This window comes from Stenella coeruleoalba (assembly GCF_951394435.1).
Source record: "Stenella coeruleoalba genome assembly, chromosome: 7".
NCBI lineage: Eukaryota > Metazoa > Chordata > Mammalia > Artiodactyla > Delphinidae > Stenella > Stenella coeruleoalba.
Genome location: NC_137153.1, coordinates 42,932,891 through 42,952,537, shown reverse-complemented (window position 1 = coordinate 42,952,537; position 19,647 = coordinate 42,932,891). Strand labels below are relative to the sequence as shown.

At 53.2% G+C, this 19,647-nt stretch overlaps 1 protein-coding gene and 1 pseudogene across 2 annotated transcripts; one reads left to right on the top strand and one right to left on the bottom strand.

Annotated features, from left to right (window-relative positions):
• Nucleotides 1-125: 125 nt before the first annotated feature.
• On the bottom strand, nt 126-8,307 carry AQP7 (aquaporin 7). Its single transcript, XM_079927453.1, is given in 7 exon segments — nt 126-274; nt 277-488; nt 842-1,059; nt 1,292-1,410; nt 1,620-1,757; nt 2,166-2,289; nt 8,123-8,307. Coding segments are annotated over 7 exon segments (987 nt in total). The 5' UTR covers nt 8,264-8,307; the 3' UTR covers nt 126-239.
• Nucleotides 8,308-9,207: 900 nt separating this feature from the next.
• Nucleotides 9,208-17,276, top strand: LOC307188881 (alpha-globin transcription factor CP2-like; annotated as a pseudogene). Its single transcript has 2 exons — nt 9,208-9,365; nt 15,378-17,276. The product of its transcript is annotated as an alpha-globin transcription factor CP2-like (transcript).
• The last annotated feature ends 2,371 nt before the right edge of the window (nt 17,277-19,647 follow it).

The following is a 19,647-nucleotide window of genomic DNA, read 5'->3' as shown; positions in this document are numbered from 1 at the left end:
CCTTCCCCAGGCGCGACCCAGCTCCCAGAGCCAGAAGGAGTCGGAGGCCTCTCAGCTCTATGCTCAGCCTTGGGTTATGGCATAACCCTGGAGCTCCTGGAAGAATCCAGGAGGGAAGCCCAACCACAGGAGGCACCCAGGAACCGGGGGTGCCACTGTGGGACAAGGCTTTCTTTATTGGGATGGGGATGGGGTCAAAAACAGTCTTACTTAGAGGTGTTCTAGGCAGATGGAGTCAATTAAGGGTGGGACAGGACTGAAGGTCTGTTGTCGGGGACACAGAGACAGGGGTGAGGGAAGAGGTCACGGGTGTGTGAGATGTGGTCTTGGGCAACACAGGTGTTCCGTGGTCTTCATACGTCGAGGGAGTCTCCAGTATCTGGGGCTTCTGTTGGATGCTGGAGCCAATGAAGATCAAGTAGATGATGGCACCTAAGTAGGCACCTAGGGGTGGGGCCACCACTGGCACCCACCACCAGTCCTTGGTGCTGCAGGCAAGAGGCAGAGGCCTGCTTAGGGGGCCGATGCCCAGCATGGCACCTGCATCTACCTCAGGCCGAGACAGAGAGTAGGGCCTGAGAGTAGAGGAGAAACCCCACCCTAGCCCGGGAGTTGCCCCTGAGCCTGGGGCACCGGTCAGCTTCAGCCTGATTCAAGGACAGAGGCGGGTCTGGGGCAGGGTTGACCTTCAGTCCAGGAGCAGGGTCTGGAGGAAAGTCAGGACCCGCTCTTGCCTCCCCAGGCCACTGGGAGCTCTGCAGGATGCTCCCGGGCTACTCCACCCCTCCACATATAGGGAGCCTACAGAAGACTCACAGCAATGGTCTGGACAAGGCAGTACCTGAAGACCTGTGTGCCCCAGCCAGCAATGAAGGTGAAGAAGCGTGGAGGCAGGTCCCGGGAGGGGTTGATGGCATATCCTGTGTTCATGCCCATGGACACTCCAATGATGACAACAAGGATGCCAATCACCAAGGCCTGTGTCCCTTCCAGTGCTGGGTTGTTCCCCTTGTCCGTGATGGCTAAGAGACACAGCTGAAGCATCCCTGTCACTAACACCTGGGGAGCAGACACCGTGGCAGCCGACACCGTGGCAGCCACCTGGGACCCCTAGCCAAGCCATAGGGCCTCAGCAGTGCCCCCAGCCCAAACCCGCTGGCAGAAACATGTCCTGGCACAAGGACAAGTCCCCATCCAGAGTTCTTGTCCTCTTCACCATGAGGGGCTCACTGCTGGCCCCCTCCTGAGTGGGGGAGGGCTTGAGGAGGGGCACCCACCCTGGACCACTGACCTCATCCAGGAAGCCCCTCCACAAGGTCATGTGGTCAGGAAGGTAGGTGGCAAAAATGTTAGCAGTGGCTGTGGGACCAGTCACTGTCAGACTTCCCCCCGAGTAGTCGATGATGGCGGCTGTGGAAACACAGATTGAGTATAGACCTGCCCGCAGCCAAACCCCACTGCAGTCTCAGAGATGAGGCTGTAGGATGGAGGGCAGGGAGTACCTCCAAGACTTTTCTCTCCCAGACATTTTCACAGGCTAGGACACTCGGTTGGATCAGCCCATATTTCAGGGGAGGAGGCTGAGGCCAGAGATGGACAACCCAGGGCGGGACACTCACTGTAGAAGAGGCAGTAGATGGTGGCAGCAGCCAGGAAGGAACCCAGGAACTGACCCAGAACATACACGGGAAACTTCTTCCAGGACATGCGGCCTAGTGCACAGTTGGTGAAGGTCAAGGCTGCGTTCATATGGGCCCCTGCAGGGAGGGTCAGGTGTGTCGGCGTAGAAACAAACAACAAGAATCAGTAATACTGAGAGCAACGACAGCAACAATAATAACGGCTAGCGTTCGTGGAGCGTACTCACTCAGTCCTCAAAAGGACCCGGCGAGGCAGGCACCACCATCTCCATTTAACCATTATGGAAAGTGAGGGATGGAGAGGTTCAATCGCTTGCCTAAGTTGACCCAGCTAGTAAAAACAAGGGGTCAAGGGGGCTCGTGAAGCGTCTGGGCAGAGGAAAAGGGCTCAGGGTGTTCTCCCTCCAAGCTGCCGGTGAGGGCAAGGTGCTGGCTGACTTGGAGAAGGGGACAGCCGGAAGGGGGCAGCAGGAGCCCGCAGGGGACACCTGGCCTTGCCTGTCAGGCGGGGCCCAGCCCACTCACCGGAGATGTTCCCTGCCATGTGCACTCCCATGGTGACTCCGAAGCCAAAACCCAAGTTGACACCGAGGAAGCTCCCCATCTTGTCTCCTAGAACCATGTGGGCCACGGAGCCGAGACCAAACACCTGTGGGAGAGGGCCTCTGAGGGAGCTGCCCGCCCAGGAGCCCCAACCTCAGAGTGGCGCTCGGCCCCTCCCGTGCTACGCCTCCCTGGCATTGCCCTTGGAGACCCTCTGCCCTCCCCCCTCCTCCAGAGACTTCCCTCCTCGTGACCTCTCCCCCTTGGCCCTGCCAAGGCTGCTCAGACATGACCAGTGAGAGCTGGGTGAGGGCTGTGCAAGGAGCCGGGGCGGGGCGGTGGAGTGAGGGGCTCTCACGGGCATGTCCAGGTCCCTAGATTCCAGGTGCACCTGAAGGGCCTGGAGGAGGCAGGGCTTCCAGGAGGGCAGGGCTGGTGTGGATTCGACCCCTCAGAGCTTCTCACATTTCAGCCTAGCCTGAAGGGAGTTTCTTCAAGGAATCTCCAAGCCTCACATCTGGACTCTGCCAGGAACCTCCAACCATCAAGAGCCCCACACACTCAGCCCTGGAGCCAGCCTCATTCCCATTGCCCTCGGGCATCACTCCTGAACTTCTTGCCCATCCCCCAGCACCAGATCTCAGCAGGTGACACGGCCCACTGACCCCCTTCACAGGGATGTTAGAGACCTAAAAGGAGGCCCTCACTCAACAACACCCACCTGCCCCTATATCCACCTTCCCTTCAGCTCTGGCCCTTGCTCCCACCTCTCTCTCCTTCTTCAGAGACCTTCCCCTGGCCTGTATCCTCCACACTCCCCTTGAGTGGCTGCCACACGCTCGGGTCTCTTCCTTCCTGAAAGTGAAGCCTCCCTCCTCAGCCCGGTCTCCCTGTCCACCGGTGGACTCCTGGACGGCCCCTCCCATGTCAGTCAGGCTCCAGGAAGGACCTGCTGGCTGGCTCCTTTATCCCTTCCCTTGCCCTCCCTCCTCAGCCCGGCTTCTGCTTCCAACTGTCACCGACATCTGCGCTCTGTCCGAGGACTCCAGCCTCCAGATTGCCCAAAGGTCCCTTCAGGCATCGTCTCACTTGTGCTGACTTCCACCCCCTTAACCACACTGTGCTTCTGGAAAGTGCCTCCTCTTTGGCTTCCATGACATCTCCCTCTCCTGGTTTTCCTTTTCCCTCTGTAGCCTCCCCCGGTCCACAGTTCCTTCCCACATTCTTCTTCCTTCATCTGCCTCATAAAATACAGATGATCCCAGGGTTCTATCCCTGGCCCTTTTCATATCTCACCCCAGTCACTCCTGCGTTTTCTTACCAGGGCTAGAGCTTCAGATATGCCTGATGCACTAATTCCCAAAACCTCTACCTGAGAGCCAGATCCCTATTTCCAGATACCCACTGGAAGTCTCCGGGGTGCTTCACAAGCGTCTCCAGCTCTATTTTGAAAGCTCACCATCTCTCAGAAAATGTGATCTTCATCCCATGTTCCCCCATCCCAGTTGGCCAAGCCAGAAACTTGGATGTCCTCTCCCTCCTCCCCCACACACAATCAACTCAGCTTACATTCTCCCACGTGCCTCAACTAGAGAGCCTGCACACCAGAAACTACAGAGCCCACACGCTCTGGAACCCCTGCGCCACAACTAGAGAGAAGCCCGCGCACCGCAACTAAGACCCAATGCAGCCCAAAATGTTAATTATTTAAAGAAAAAAAAAAAAGACCACATTCAGACGGCACCTCCTCTGAAAAGTCTATGTGTTTTGGATATGTTGTCTTTGAGGGACCTCTAGATGTCCAAACTGCTGGAAATCAGAGTCTAGACCCGTGTCATCCAATATGATGGCCATGAGCCACATGTGGCTATTATGTACTTGAAATGCTGCTAGTCCAAATTGAGATCTACTGTATGTGTAAGGCACACACCAGATTTCAAAGGCTTAGTAGGAAAAGGAAAATGTAGAAGATCTTATTCATAATTGTATATTGATTACATGTTGAACTGGTAACATTCTGGGTATGTGGGTTAAATAGAGTAACTATTAAAATTAATTTCACCTGTCACTTTTTACCTTTTTAATGTGGCTACTAGAAAATTTTAGATTACATATGTAGCTCATATTGTATTTCCTTTGAACAGTTCTAGAGTTTTTGAAAAAAGAAAACCTGAAGAACTGTGGACACAAGGGCTGCAGTTGAAGCCGTCGGGCTGGATGAAGACACCCGGGAGAGGGCGCAGGGTGAGTGGGCAGCTGAGGGCTGAACCTAGGACCAAACGTCAGCCCTCAGGGGTGGACGTTAGAAACCCCAGCTGGAGCAGCAGTTGAAATGGAAGAACAAAGAGAATGTGCCCTGGACCCCAGGGAGAAGCAGAGTTCCCAAGAAGGGTGTGGCCCACACGGTCATGTGCAAACTCTGGGTCAAGCGTGAGAAGGCCTGGAAAACATCCCTTTGGGTGTGACCATCCAGTGGTCATGAGTAGCGTGGTGAGCACTGTGTCATCAGGCCATGGGGTCTGATGAAGCCAGGTCCCAGAAAGCGTGAGGGGGGGTAGGTGGTGAACAGTTGAAAGGACCACGGTAGACATGCCTTTGAGAACCTACCTGAGGAGGGAGGGAGAGCGAGTGTGATAAATGAAGGGATGTTCTGTGTTCTGTTGTTTTAGGTCGAGAGACCTGAGTGTGTTAAGGTTGAGAGAGGGAGGGGCTGAAGATAAAGGAGAGAGGAAAGGAGGAGCAAAGTGTCTGAGTAGCGCTGGGGGTGGGGAGCAAGGCCAGGCCAGGCTGGCAGGCTTGGGGGGTCAGGAGGTGCAGGGGCTGGAGCAGGCATGGAGGGTCTGAAGACCAAGGGTCCCCATTTCCAAGTAGGAGCTCAAAACCATTTACTAAAAATAATGAATGAGTGAATAAACCCCACGTGATCTCCTGTGTCAAGGTTGCCAACTGGCAACCCCTGGACCTAAGCCGTCCAGCCCACGTTTTGTTTGGGTAGCCTGGTCTTGACACAAGCACAGAAGTTCCAGCTTCTCTTGCAAAATCAGAAGGTCTGCAACAGTGGCCCGCATTCTACATGGCATGGCAACAGTCGGCTGGAGTGGTGGCAGCCATGTCTTCGCATAGGTCAGCACTCTGCCATTAGCCACCATCTCCGCCACCCTCAGGTGACTCTCTCTGGCCCCCCACAGCACGAGTTTGCAACCCCTGCCCTACTACTCACAACTACAGCTGGTTTTCCAGGGCCCTGATAGCCCAGCGCCCACCCTCTCTGATCAGTGAACGTGGCCCAGCCTGTCCAGGTCCCTCCAATAGCCACGGGCCCAGCCCGGAAGACAACAGCCCCGGAGGTTACAGAGTGGAACTGAGTGGAACAGTCTGCTTCCCTTATCTTGTCGGCAGTAAATGGGACCCAAGGTCACTGTAGCTTTTCTGGCGAAAGCTTTGTGCTGATGACTCACTGAGCTTCCTATCAACTGAAAAAGCCACCACTTCTTGGCACACAGGCCCGACACCTAAAAATAACAATACGATGTCCTCTGTGAGCATGAACCTCACAAAGTTCTTTTATAAGGGTAACTTCCCTTCGATCCTCACAGCAACTTAATGGCAAATGTTTCTGCTCCCAAGGGAAACAGAGGCCTGGAGAGTGGTCTTGAACTACCCAAAGTGAGGGCCTTACCTCAGCTGGGGGACAGTCAGAAATCTACAGCTAAGCTAAGGGACAGAGCATAGCGTTGAAGGGTCAAGACAGGGATATTAGACTGGACTGGATTTCATCTTAACTTAAAATGTGACCTTGGGCAAGTGACTTTGTCTCACGGAGCCTCAGTCTCCCCACCTGTGAAATGGGGATAATAGTACCTCCCTTACAGGGCTGTTGTGAGGATTTGGGAAGATGCTGCACATAAGGGCTTGGCATTATAGTGCCTGGTATGCAGTAGGTGCTCTATAATAATCTCAATAAAAGGAAGAAAAATGCAAACGTGGGCAGTGGGCAGGCATGAATGCATGTGGTCAGTGCTTGCTTTCCCTAAGAGCTCTCTGAGGAGGCACCCTCCCGCCTCCACAGTTCCAAGGTTTAACAGCCCTCACGGGGCTGGAATGTCTTGTCATAAATGAGTTACTTTGCCCTGGATTAAGGCAAGAGCGGATCCAGATGCTGGTGTCACAGCTCAGGAGGGCAGGTAATGGAGAAGGGGGAGACAGCGAGTGGCAGGGAGGAGAGAGCAGCTGAGAGCGCTTGTTAGTTTGACAAGCAACCAACACATATGTCCTATGTGCGCTGGGTGTCGATCTCTTAACCTTCTTCACAAAGTTGGCCGGCTCGATATTAGTAAAATTCTGAACAGTTAAGATGCTTATGTAAGATCACAGAGCTAGAAGATAGCAGAGCCGGAATTCAAACCCAGCTCCAAAGCCCATGGAGGCCCGATCCAACACACTTAATAACGTCTGAGAAGACAGGCTCTGAGCCACAGAGAGACCTGTCCAAGGCCAGCTGGTGACTCACTGGCAGGATGATCAGTATAAGAACCTCGGTGTCCAGAGTCTCCAGGGCTCTGTGGATCCCACTGCCTCCTACACCGTGACTCAACGCACACACACACACACGAACACACAACCACACTCGTCCTCTCCCCCGAACCCCCAGCCCCCTGCCGCCTCTGGGACACTCCCGACACCTTCACTTCCCTTCCCAGAGGCTAGCCCTTCTTCTCATGGACCTGGGCCTTCGTAAGGTGCAAACAAGCATGGCCACAGCTTAAGGGCAGAGGCTGGATGGGATAAGTGGCAGGGCCGACGCAGGTGGACGGACAGGGAATTTCCAAGAAAACCCACATCCCACTTGCCTATGGTTTCTGTCCCATGATCCCCTAAAAGAGCCCTCACCCATGTGCCCCAGGACCTCCAGGTTGCCATACTCTACAAGAAGGCGTCAGCGCTCACTTCTCTGGCCTGTCTGCAGCCTCCCACGCTGCTGACCACTCCCTCCTTGTGGACCCCGCCACTTCTGTAACCTGGTCCCCCCCCCACTTCTCCCCTCACCCCTCCGGTCACTCCTTCTCAGGCCCCTTTGTGTGCTCCTCTTCATTCTTCAGGCTCTGTCCTCAACTCCGTTTTTTTCTCTGTCTGTACATTCTCACTGGACAATTTTTATAACCACAATTCATATTCTGATGTAGTCTAACTCTTTACTTCCAGCCCAAGCCACTCTCTAGAGTTCCAGACCTCTATATCCAACTGCCCCCGAGATTTCTCCCTGGCACCTCACCTGGTCCCATTAAAACTGACCTCATGCCTCACCCTGCGCTGGGCCGCAGGCTCCGCAGAACGGGCCCCTAAGCATTTACCCCACATCTGTTGCTCGCAGGTTCCCTCTTCCATAACTCTCGCAGATGTGTGCTTTCTTCTCCACACCCTCTCTACCTCTATCCTAGGTCATTGCCACAGCCTCTTCGGTTCCCCTCCCTCCAGCTTTGCCCATTCGGCTTAGGCTCCACACTGCGCCCGGAATTTCCTTTTAAGATCCAAATCTGGCCATATCATTCCCCTGCTTGAGAACCTTCGATGTCTCCCCATTGCCCTCAGGATTAATTCTCAAAGCCTCAATGTCCTCTCCAATCTCTTTGCTCTTTGTTTCCCTTCTCCTCACTTCCAGGCATGCCCCCTGACCCACCCATCCCCAAGCAGCCCAGGATTTCATTCTGCTCCCACGTACCATGAGCCCTTTCTCTCCCAAAAAGGCTTGGTGAGAAAGACAGAGCTCTCCTTATTTTCCTATGCTTCTCCCTCAGGCTCCTAGCTCAGAGGCCGGGAAATGGACGGTGTGACTCAGGGCCCAGCGGTGGGGAGGGGGTCATGGATTGCCCTTACTGAGCCCTAGCTTCCTGAGGCCCCTTCCTCAGAGCCTGCTCACCCTGTGCCACCCACCCACTCACCATCATGACAAACGTGCTCAGGAACTCGGCCAGGAACTCGCGCACCATCTCCTTCTGCAGTACTGTTTGCATCCTTCTTACTGCAGACGGTGTGACCATCTTGGACATGCAGGTGGACCTGAAGCAGCAGCCCGAGCCCATGGGCAGAAATGAGATCAGGCGCGCTTACAGTCCATCGGGTTTTCAACTCATGGCTGAGTTAATGGGTAACCCAGTGGCCTCTCCACACACCTCCTCTTGCCCAGGGCAGCTGGTACTGCTGGGGTCAGAGGCATGTGAGAGTCCCAGGGATGTGGAGAGGGACTGGGGGTATCCAGATCATGCCCCTTCTTCCTCCTGATGGGGGACTGGACCACTGAGAAGCGAGCACTAATGAGGCCAGTTTGCAGAGGGGGCAGCTGGGAAGCCAGTGAGCGCCATCTGTGCTGCCAAAGAGCCTCAGGGGAGAAGCAGATGGGAGAGAGCAGGCATGAGAGTGGAGCTCAGTTGTCTGTCTGTCTGCCTGTCTGCTGGGGCCAGAGCTCTGGGGACACAGGTAAGGCAGCAGGCAGGAGCTGGCAGCAGTGAGGCTCTGCAAACAGCACAAGTTGTGGCAAAGTCTGCTCCTGGGCTCTAGAAACAGCACTGAGGCCTGAAGCATGCCCCAGGTTCTGCCAGAGATGACGGGGACGGCAGAATATACCAGGCTCTGAAGCAAGGTCAACACAAATGAATGCTTGTGAGGGAGTGAATGAATGAACGAATGAACGGGAGGGACAGAGGAAAGGAGGGACTGTGTCTTACTCCCTGGTGTATCCTCATTGTCTAGCACAGTGCCGGGCACATAGTAGGTGTGCAATATACACTGTCGAATGAACGAAAACTGAGAATTCATCTGTTACTCTCCACTAGATCCCCAGAACTTCCCACAGTGCCTGACACATGGTGGAGGCTTGATAAACGTTTGTTTAGTAAGTGCATGATTGGATGGATAGACGGATGAAAAAGTGAGTTAGAGGCTCTATCTTCTGTTGGTGGTGGGGGAACAGGACTTGAGTGTGAGGAAGGAGACGGTGTCCGGAGGCTAAGGAGGAGGTGGGGTGCAGATGCCTCTAAGTGCAGCCTTAGTGCTTGTTCAGACTGGTGACCCTCCCCCGCCTCCCACGCTGAGTGACCCTCACCTTCCTCGCCCCGCTGGGGTCAGCAACATCACCCACGCCCTGCCTCAGCTTGCTGACTTTCCCCAGCCTCACAGCAGCAGAGAGTAAGGGAGTGAGAAATGTAAACCAGGCATGGATAGAACCCCTCCCACTTTCCTGGCTGAGACCCCATGTTCATTCCTCACCCACCCTAGTCCTTGCTGTCTCCTTACTTCAGGGAAACAAACCCAGGACTGAGCACATGGAGGGGGATGTAGAGTTGCCTGAATGGTTGGCCCACTGGCTCCCATCCAGCTGCAGCTCCCATGCAGCATCATATAAGGGTCGCCTTGCCCCTATGCCTCCTCAGCCCTGAAGAAGAGCCTGAGACAGCAGGAATTCAAGAACAGTCCTGGGAAGGTACCACAGAGGCAGAGGAGCAGTAGACAAAGCAGGAAGTCACAGACACCAAGAGAGCTCTGGAACCCTGGCCCCTTCCTCCTCACCACAAAGCAGGCAGGACGCAGTAAGTGACAACCACCAAGGAGCCAGTGAACCAAAGATTTATTGAATGCCTACCATGCCTGCTGTGTTCAGTGACTGCAGTAAAGAACATTGACATGATCCCCACTCTTAGGAAGATGAACAATTAACTAAGCAGTTACTTAAAATTGTAAAGAGTGTTGCCACAGTGAAGAGTGGGCACTATGGGGTTGCAGGGAGGAAGCAGCTGACCCAGAGGAGGGAGTAGGAGGCTCTCCCAGAGGAAATTTAGGTCGAGAATACAAGACCGGCCAGATGAAGGAGCATCAAAGGAGGCTGGGGGAAGGTTCTGGGCTAATGCTTGGACAAAGGCTTGCAGCTACGACAGTGTGTGATGTATAGAGGAATTCTATAAGGATGGACTGCAGAGAGAGAACGGAGAGTGGCACGAGATGGGCAGAGAGGGGCAGATGCCCTCATGGCCCACGTTAGGCAGTCTGACCTCGCCCCAGAGGGCCGTGGGGTGACGGATTTAAGCGGAAGCACTGTCTCCTCTTTGGAGGCAGGAATAAGGGAGCATGAGTAGAGGCGTGGTGAGCAATCGGACAGGCTAAGAGGTGATGGCAGCCTGAGCCAGGAAGGTGCAGTGGCGGTGGTGAGAGGAAGACAGTCAAACCGACAGACTTGGTGTCTTATTGGAGAGGAGAATGGAGAAGGAAGTGTCAGGGATGACCCCAGGCTCTGGCTAGAGCAGCACGATGGCCTGTGTGAGGCACATGAGAGAAGCTGCAGGCTTAGGCTGGAGAATGAGGGGTTCCTTTCTGGGTGTGGCGAGTTTGAGGAGCTCACTAGACAGCTAAGTGGTGGTGACCAGTAAGGAGGCTGCCGGTCATGTGGTCTTGTTTAGAGATACCCATTTGGATGTCACCATGTCATAGATGGTCGTCTGACCCATTGGCATAGATGAGAGAGCTCAAGGAAGGGTATAGAATGATAAAGGGCATCTAAGAAAACTAGCCTACAAACCAAGAAACTAACAGCCAATGAGGTAATTACCTAAGTAATATGTGCTAACCAAGGAACTAAATATCTAACAACCCACCAACCAACCCTTTGACTCATCAACCTAGCAACTTAACTAACTGATTCTCCTATTGACCAGCTCATTTAATTATCTAATCAACCAACCAGCTGCAAACTATCCAACTAACCTCAAGCCAACCATTTAACTGGCTAACCAATATTTATCCATTTAACACATGTTTGTTGAGCAGCTACTTATAAGTCAGGCACAAGGGGGAAAAGTAAAAATCCAGTCTCTGCCCTTGGATGGCTTCATCCAGTGGAGGAGATGGATAACACCATCAGAGCAAGAAGCCCCCGGGTGGGAGGCAAGGCCTGAAGAGACTTGAAGAATGGGCAAGTGGTGGCCTAAAGTGGCTGTGAGGGCGTAGGGATGTGGGAGTGAGGATATCTTACATATTTTAGCAGATTGGTTGTTAGATGTGAGGGACATGAGGTGGTTAGTGGGGGACAGAATATCAAGGACAAGGCCTTGACTTCTGGCTTGAGCATCGAAGGAGAAGGGGATCCTTGACTGAGCTGAGACCATGGGAAGTGGCGGGAGAGGAGTGGAGAAGGCTGTTTTCAGCTGGGACTGAGCTGCCTGCAGGACCAGTGAGTCTCTGGAAAAAGGGTCTAAAGCCCTATGAGAGTCCTGGGCAGAGACAGCGATGTCATTGGCACAGAAGGGACCCATTCATTCTCTCTATCCAAGAGCACACAAGCAGACCAACATCCATGCTCATGTGGAGCTGACAGGCAGAGATGAAATGTCCTAGGTAGGTCATCTGTGTGGTAGAAGGTAGTACATCCTACGGGAAAAGGTAGAGCAAGGAAAAGGGGGTGGGCAGTGACTGAGTAGGGCAGTCAGGGTGAGCTTCACTGAGAAGGTGGCATTTGAGCAAAGACAGGGAGGAGGGGACTACCCTGGTGGCGCAGTGGTTAAGAATCCGCCTGCCAATGCAGGAGACATGGGTTTGAGCTCTGGTCCGGGAAGATCCCACATGCCGCGGGGCAACTAAGCCCGTGCACCACAACTACTGAGCCTGCTCTCTAGAGCTCACGAGCCGCAACTACTGAGCCTGTGCACCGCAACTACTCAAGCCCATGCACCTAGAGCCCATGCTCCGCAACAAGAGAAGCCACTGCAATGAGAAGCCCATGCACCGCAAGGAAGAGCAGCCCCGCTGGCGGCAACTAGAGAAAGCCTGTGCGCAGCAACGAAGACCCAAGCAGCCAATAAATAAATAAATTTATTTTAAAAACGAAAAAGACAGGGAGGAGGGGAGGGAGCGAGCCCTGTGGGGAACTGCGGAAAGAACGTTTCAGGCAGGGGGGATGGCCACTGAAGGACTCTGAGCATGTTTGAAGGAAAGGAGGGGAGAGTGGGGTGGGGGAAGGTCAGAGAGGAAATGGGCACTAGATAGGCAGGGCCTTGGCCATTGCAAGGACTTTGGCTTTTATTTCACCCCAAAGAGACCTGAGCCCGAGCGGGTGAGAGGTGGTGAGTTCAGTTCAATTGAGCACAACCTACACAGGGGCAGCTGGAACCCACTGCCCAACTCCTTGACCCTCATCTGGGTCTTTCTGAGCCTCCCCTCAGCCCAGGGCCCAGCCCATGCTTGGCTATGGGCACAGGTGGGAGAGATCCTTCTTCTGGGCCCCATGGGCTGGTACGGGGTGGGAAGGAAGGAGTCTGGGAGCATCAGCTACCATGAGGGAGAGGCTGAGAGAGGGGCAGGGAGGGCCCTGGGGGTGTGCTGGGTGCAGGACGGAAGGGCTGGGGTAGGGGAATGGGTGGGATGCCTACCGGTTCTTCCTGTCGGCCTGAGCCATATTCTGTCTTTGAGATTTTTAGATGCTGTGGAGCCAGAGAGAGGTCACTAGGGCTGGGGGGCTCAGAACTTCGCCCCTCATTCTCATCAGACCTCAGCTCCCCCAGGGAAGAAGCCACAGGGACAGCTGCTGCCAGTGCCAACCCCTCAACCCAGCCGAGCTGGCAGGGACGGAGAAGGAGGGGTCGGTGTCTTCAGCCAATGGGGAGTGGCACTAAAGCCACACCCCCTCACCCCTGATGGCCCCCGGACTCGTGGTCCCCGGACCAGGCCCTGCGGAGGTCCTTCTGACCTTCCCAAGTCTGCAGCCCAGCTTTGGACAGTGGAGATGCCCACAGCCTCCCCCCAGCAGCTCCACCCCTCATATATGCGGGTATTATTGTCTTCAGTCTAACCTCAAGCTCTCTTGCTGCTGACTTACACTGTGACTTTCCAGGGCCTTGTCTGCCTCCCCTTGCACACACACACACTCACTCACACACACACACACACACACACACACACACACACACGCAGGATGAGGTCCTGAAAGTTCATTTAGTCCTAACCCCCACCTCAGAACAAAATCTACCCTCTCACTTTTCCTGAAAATTCCCCCCTTTTAATCCCCATTTTCCTCACAAATGACAGCACAAAGGTAACCCTGGAGTTTCCCCATCCTGCATGCTCCCTTGTTCTCTAGCCCGATTCCCTCTAACTGCAGCCTAAGTTCACATCCCTAGCCCTGATGGCAGAAACCCTCTAGCCCCAGCCTCTCAGGAGGGGACTCCAGAGGGAGGAACCACTCCAGCAAAGCCAGAAATCCACCCATTACTCTGATCTGCATCCCTTCTGCTTTGGTCCATTGTCGCCAGTCTCTACTCGCCCCCCGACTCCCACCCCCCAGGCTCTGCTGGCAGCCCAGCCCCACACAACCTCCCAGTCTCTGCTGCACCACTGGGCCTCCCAGCAGTCAATTTACGGGTAAGGAAACTGAAGCCCAGAGAGGAAGTGTGATGCGCCCATATGACGCAGCAACTCAGGACTAAACCAGAGCAGATATCCAGGCCTTCAACTCCCGGCTGGGGTTCCTTCCCCAGACAGTCCCACGGTCACCTCCTCCCCATGTGGTCCCCAGCAGTGGCACTCCCAGGCCTGGGTCCCAGGGGAGGCCCCCTGTCCCAGCCCTGCCTAGAGCCCGACTCACTCTGCCCAAGTGCCTTATGCTTCCCAGCGTCTGGCTTGGGGGCCTCTCAGTCACAGCAGGTCTTGAACTTGTTCCTCCGTGACTGTCTCAGGCTCCGCTGTCCCTGCGTCCCCAAGCTAGAGCCCGCCTCTCGGCCCTCCTCGGGGTGGCCCGAGCACTGCTCTACTCTGCTGTTCCAGGGAAGAGGTCAGTGGGGCAGGGGTTTGGCCCCATCACCAAGTCCGGACGCACTGCCCAAAATAGCATCCCTTCTCCTGCCAGCAGCGCCATGGAGACCAGGTTCTGAGGCAGCCTTTGTGAGGTCAGAGGTGCAGCTTGGGTGGGCGCTCTGGGCCTCACGGTCCCACAGGAAGGCCCTGTGCTCCAAGCCAAAGGTCCAGCCCAGAGCCGAAGGAAGCCCTCCCAGGGCCCCAGAGCTGGGGGAGGCTCCAGAGGCTCCTGAGTGCCCCAGCTGTGGGCAGAACTGCACAGAATGGGGATTGGAGGTGGAAAAGTCTGGAGATCAATAGCCAGGTGGAAGGGTTGGGGAGAAGACCCTGGGTCAGACCTAAGGAAGCGCGCATCCCGAAGAAAGAAAGAGAGGCTCATGCCCAGGACTCAGGGGCCTCCCAGTCTGAGGGGAAGGAAGAGACATAAGCCATATTTGCAGGAAAACCTCAGTCTAAGAGAGGAAGTAGAAAGCCAGGCCTGGTTCTCTGGAGGTTCTTAGTCTGGTGGGGAGGAGAAAGAGCCTGGGCCTCGTGCTCTGGGAGCCCCCGTCTGAGTGGGGGAAGGGGAACCCTAGACCCCACCATCAAGAAGATGCCTCCCTTGGGAACAGCAAGCAAGGCATCTGGGAAGGAGCCAAGCTGGACCAGAATGTAAGGCTGCAGGTGGGGTGACCAAGGAGGGGTCAGGAGCAAACCAGGGCGCCAGCTGCCATCTGAGAGGACTTCTGGAGCCAGGGAATGGCTGAGCCTCCAAAGATGAGCCAGTTTGGGATTTGAGCAGGTGACCCAGTGCTGAGAAACAAGGGTGGGGTTGCTGGTCTGCAGAACGTAAGGAGGCCCCCCAGGTGGAGTAGTGGATGGTGGGCAGTGGGTCCAGAAGCTTCTGAGGACTGTAGCCCCTCATTGTGGAGAGGTGGTATAGGATCTAGTTGCAAAGCCAGCTCTGGTAATAGAACTGTCCTCTAGAGGGTGCCAATAGACCGGGTCAGGTCTGGAACTTGCATTGCCCAGGTTCCCACCCCTACTTGCCCTCATTCCCCTCTGCAGACTCGAAGAGGGCTCAGGACGCTGAGTCCTTCTTCAGGGAGGTAGAGATGTACCCCTGGAGTGAGGGGCACCTGCCTTTATTCCTTTCCTTTGTGTGCTGTTGAGGCCAGGGCGAGGTAAGAGTCAAAAGTGAAGCTGGGGTCTTGGATGAGGTCAGAACTTGAGCAGAGCTGGATTGGGCTGGGATCAGGCTGGTGAGGGAGGGAAATGGGATCCATGCTGGAGTCAGGGATCCAGCCCTGGACTCATTTACTGGGCTGTACGCTGAGGACCCAGAGGTAGAGCAGACACCCTCCTGCCTGTGTCTTGGGACAGACAGATAAACGGCAGGTGGTTCCCGCAGAAAGGGGCGGGAGAAAAGGTGCGAAAGCGACATGGGAGTGCAGGTGATGTCCAAGCATTGCCCATTTTTAAGCAAGAAGAGTCAAGTTTGCCTCCAGATAATGAGAATAAAATCCTCTCTTTTCAATATGTGCTTTTTGCTGCCACCTCTCCAGCAGTGAAACTCCATGATGAAACCCTGACACATCTCAATCAAGGCCAGTCTTATGAAATCCGAATACTAGACAACAGGAAACTTGGAGAACTACCAGAAATTAACGGCAAGTTGGTGAAGAGTGTATTCCGTGTCGTGTTCCATGACAGACGGCTCCAATACACTGAACATCAGCAGCTGGAGGGCTGGAGTTGGAACCCACCTGGAGATAGAATTCTTGACGTAGATATCCCAATGTCTGTGGGTATAATCGATCCTAGGGCTAATCCAAACCAACTAAATACAGTGGAGTTCCTGTGGGACCCTGCAAAGAGGACATCTGTGTTTATTCAAGTGCATTGTATTAGCACAGAGTTCACTATGCAGAAACATGGTGGAGAGAAGGGAGTGCCATTTCGAGTACAAACCGATACCTTCAAGGAGAATGAGAACGGGGAATATACTGGGCACTTACACTCAGCCAGCTGCCAGATCAAAGTCTTCAAGCCCAAAGGTGCAGACAGAAAACAAAAAACAGACAGGGGAAAATGGAGAAACGAACGCCTCATGAGAAGGAGAAATAGCAACCTTCCCATGAGACAACTATACTCACAGAGTGTTCTCCACGGCCCGAGATCATGTATGTCAATAATTCCCCATCACCTGGCTTCAGCAGTTCCCATAGTAGTCTTTCTCTTGGGGAAGGAAATGGTTCACCAAGTCACCAGCCAGAGCTGCCCCCTCCAGTCACAGATAACCTCTTGCCAACAACCACACCTCAGGAGGCTCAGCAGTGATTGCATGGAAACCGTTTTTCCACATTCACGAGGCTTTTTACAAACGTCTCAGGGGCAGATTTATTGAAACTAACTAGAGATGATGTGATTCAAATCTGTGGTCCTGCAGATGGAACCAGACTTTTTAATGCATTAAAAGGCCAGATGGTTGCCCAAGGCTAACCATTTATGTTTGTCAGGAATCCTTGTGGCTGAGGGGGCAGCGGCAACAGCAGCAGAAGCATGAGGATGGAGACTCAAATGGTACTTTCTTCGTTTACCATGCCATCTACCTAGAAGAACTGACAGCTGTTGAACCGACAGAAAAAATGGCTCAGCTTTCCAGCATTTCCCCTTGCCAGATCAGCCAGGTCCACAAGCAGGGGCCCACAGGAATCCATGTGCTCTTTAGTGATGAGATGATACAGAGCTTTCAGGAAGAAGCCTGTTTTATTCTGGACACAATGAAAGAAACCAATGATCGCTATCATATCGTACTGAAGTAGGTGTGGGGCATTCCATCCTCAGTGGCTGCTGCTCCTTTCACCTATTAGGAGCTCCCCTCTTGAAGGGGGTCTCAAATGGAGCTTTGAAGGGCTGCAGGAACCTGACCCATCTGACTGTGTGTGGGTGGGTCCAGGCCTTGGAGGCAGAATCCCAGGCATCTGTGTTGGCCCAAGCTTTTAGGGCACCCACAGATTACTGCCCAACATGCATTTCTGCAACTATTTCTTATTTAAAATTTCTGGACCCTATTGTTGAATATCAATAGAAACTCCACATCACTTAGAGTGTGTGTAGGGCATAACGATGATGAGGATTGTGTGATGTTTAATGGAAAGGTGTTAAATTTTGTGATATGGAGCCATGTAATTTTTTTTTCTAACATAAAAGCAAATAGCTATATTCATAAGACTAGATCCTCAATCTTTTTTGCCTCTGAAAACCTCATTAAAGAGAAATACGGAGAAAGAAGAAAATTCTTTTGATTCCCCTGTAATTCTATGACTAATAGTAATTTTAGGTAACATTTATTGCACATTTAGTTGTGTCAGGCAGTGTGATAAATTCTTTTTTTTGTTTGTTTTTGTTTTTGTGGTACGCAGGCCTCTCACTGTTGTGGCCTCTCCCGTTGCGGAGCACAGGCTCCGGACGCGCAGGCTCAGCGGCCATGGCTCACGGGCCTAGCCGCTCCGCAGCATGTGGGATCTTCCCAGACCGGGGCATGAACCCGTGTCCCCTGCATCAGCAGGTGGACTCTCAACCACTGCGCCACCAGGGAAGCCCAGTGTGATAAATTCTTTAAGTGGATTATCTTGTTTAAATCCTCTTAATAGCCCTATATGAAGTAGGTAATAATGATCCCTAATTGAAGATGAGGAAATGGAGACAGAGAGTGGCCGAGGAGCTTGCTGAGTAACAGGAAGCTAGCAGCTAGTGACACTGAAATGCAAACCCAGGCCGTCTGGCTCTTATTAACTGCCATCCGTGACTGCCACGCTTGTAGTCCTCTGTGCTTGCCATCGTTTCTTACTGTGGCTCTTCTGGTGAATTGGATGTAACACTGAGCGAGAACTGAGGAATTAACACCAAAAGGGACAAACCACACCTAAAAATTGATGAACAAATCAAGACCTACAAAAAAATGAAAACATAGACACTTTCAAAGCATCATCAGTTACCAGATTCACAGAATTTGAGGTGGTGAAAACTAGGGATTATCTGTAACTCCCCAAATTCACTGTTCTTGAATGACCTTCTCAAACTATTTATTAATGAGTTAGACTAACCTCTGCTTTCTCTTTCCCCTCTCTGCATCTTCTCTTGGTATAGAAAGTTCTTTTACTCATGCAGCATTCTTTTTTTTTTTTTTTTTTTTTGTTTGCGGTACGTGGCCTCTCACTGTTGTGGCCTCTCCCGTTGCAGAGCACAGGCTCTGGACGCACAGGCCCAGCGGCCATGACTCACGGGCCTAGCCGCTCCATGGCATGTGGGATCTTCCCGGACCGGGGCACGAACCCGTGTCCCCTGCATCGGCAGGCAGACTCTCAACCACTGCGCCACCAGGGAAGCCCCTTTGCAGCATTCTTTTATATAAGCTTTACAAGAAATTCATTCCCATTCCATTTGCATTCTTACCATATACTTTAGTTCTTCCTGATTGTGATTGTGTGCTCTTGTGTGTGTACATGTGTAAGACTATGGGTCTTTTTTCACATGTAAAGTTTTATCCAGACATCCCTCTACATGTTATGCTGAGGTGAAAAATGATAATCTTCAAAAGATTCTGTATTGGATTTGGATCTGTGTGTGTGTGTATTTTTAAAGAATTTGATAAAGTTTAAATGTTTTTATACAGAGATTTTTGTTCATTAAAATCAACCTTCAAAAGAAAAAAAACTGCAGGTGACTTAGGATACACTGTGTTAAGGTAGAGGGGTTACAGGAACAGCTAAGCCAGCCTGGAGGTGGGCAAGAATCTTCCAGAAGAGATGACATGGGCACTGAGTCCTTTAAAATGAGAGAGGGAGGATGGGGTGGTAGTGGTCTTTTGGTTTTGTTTTGTTTTGTTTTGTTTTTTATTTGTTTTATTTCTGGCTGCGTTGGGTCTTCGTTGCTGCACGCGGGCTTTTCTTTGGTTGCGGAGAGAGAGGACTACTCTGTTGCAGTGCACTGGCTTCTCATTGTGGTGGCTTCTCTTGTTGTGGAGCACAGGCTCTAGGCAAACAGGCTTCAGTAGCTGTGGTTCGTGGGCTCAGTAGTTGTGGCTCGTGGGCTCAGTAGTTGTGGCACACGGGCTCAGTAGTTGTGGCTCACAGGCTTAGTTGCTCTGCAGCACGTGGGATCTTCCAGGACCAGGGCTCAAACCCGTGTCCCCTGCATTGGCAGGCAGATTCTTAACCACTGCATCACCAGGGAAGCCCCGGTAGTGGTTATTTTAAGTCATTTGAAGCCCAGTGGGATTGTGAGAAAACCTAATATGTTCTGGGGACTGTCAGCGGTTTGCACAGGGCTGGAGAAATGGGCAGGGACAGACCATGAAGAGCTTTGTCTGCCAGGACACAGAGGCGGACTTTATCCCAAGAGCCTGAGGAGCCCTTGAAAGGTGCTAAGCAAAGAGAAGAGTGAAGTAGTCAGTCTGGGGTCCTTGTGGCCTCAGAGCACCCAGCAGGCAGGGGCATGATTGGGCCCAGGCTCAGGCTGGAGAAACAGAACAGATGTCAGCCCCTGGGCATCTGCCACAGGAGTCAATGGGCTCGCCAGGAAGCATGAGGGTGTGGGGCAAGGGATGGGGGCAGGATTCTGGGGACAGGAGGGTGACTGAGAAGGAGCA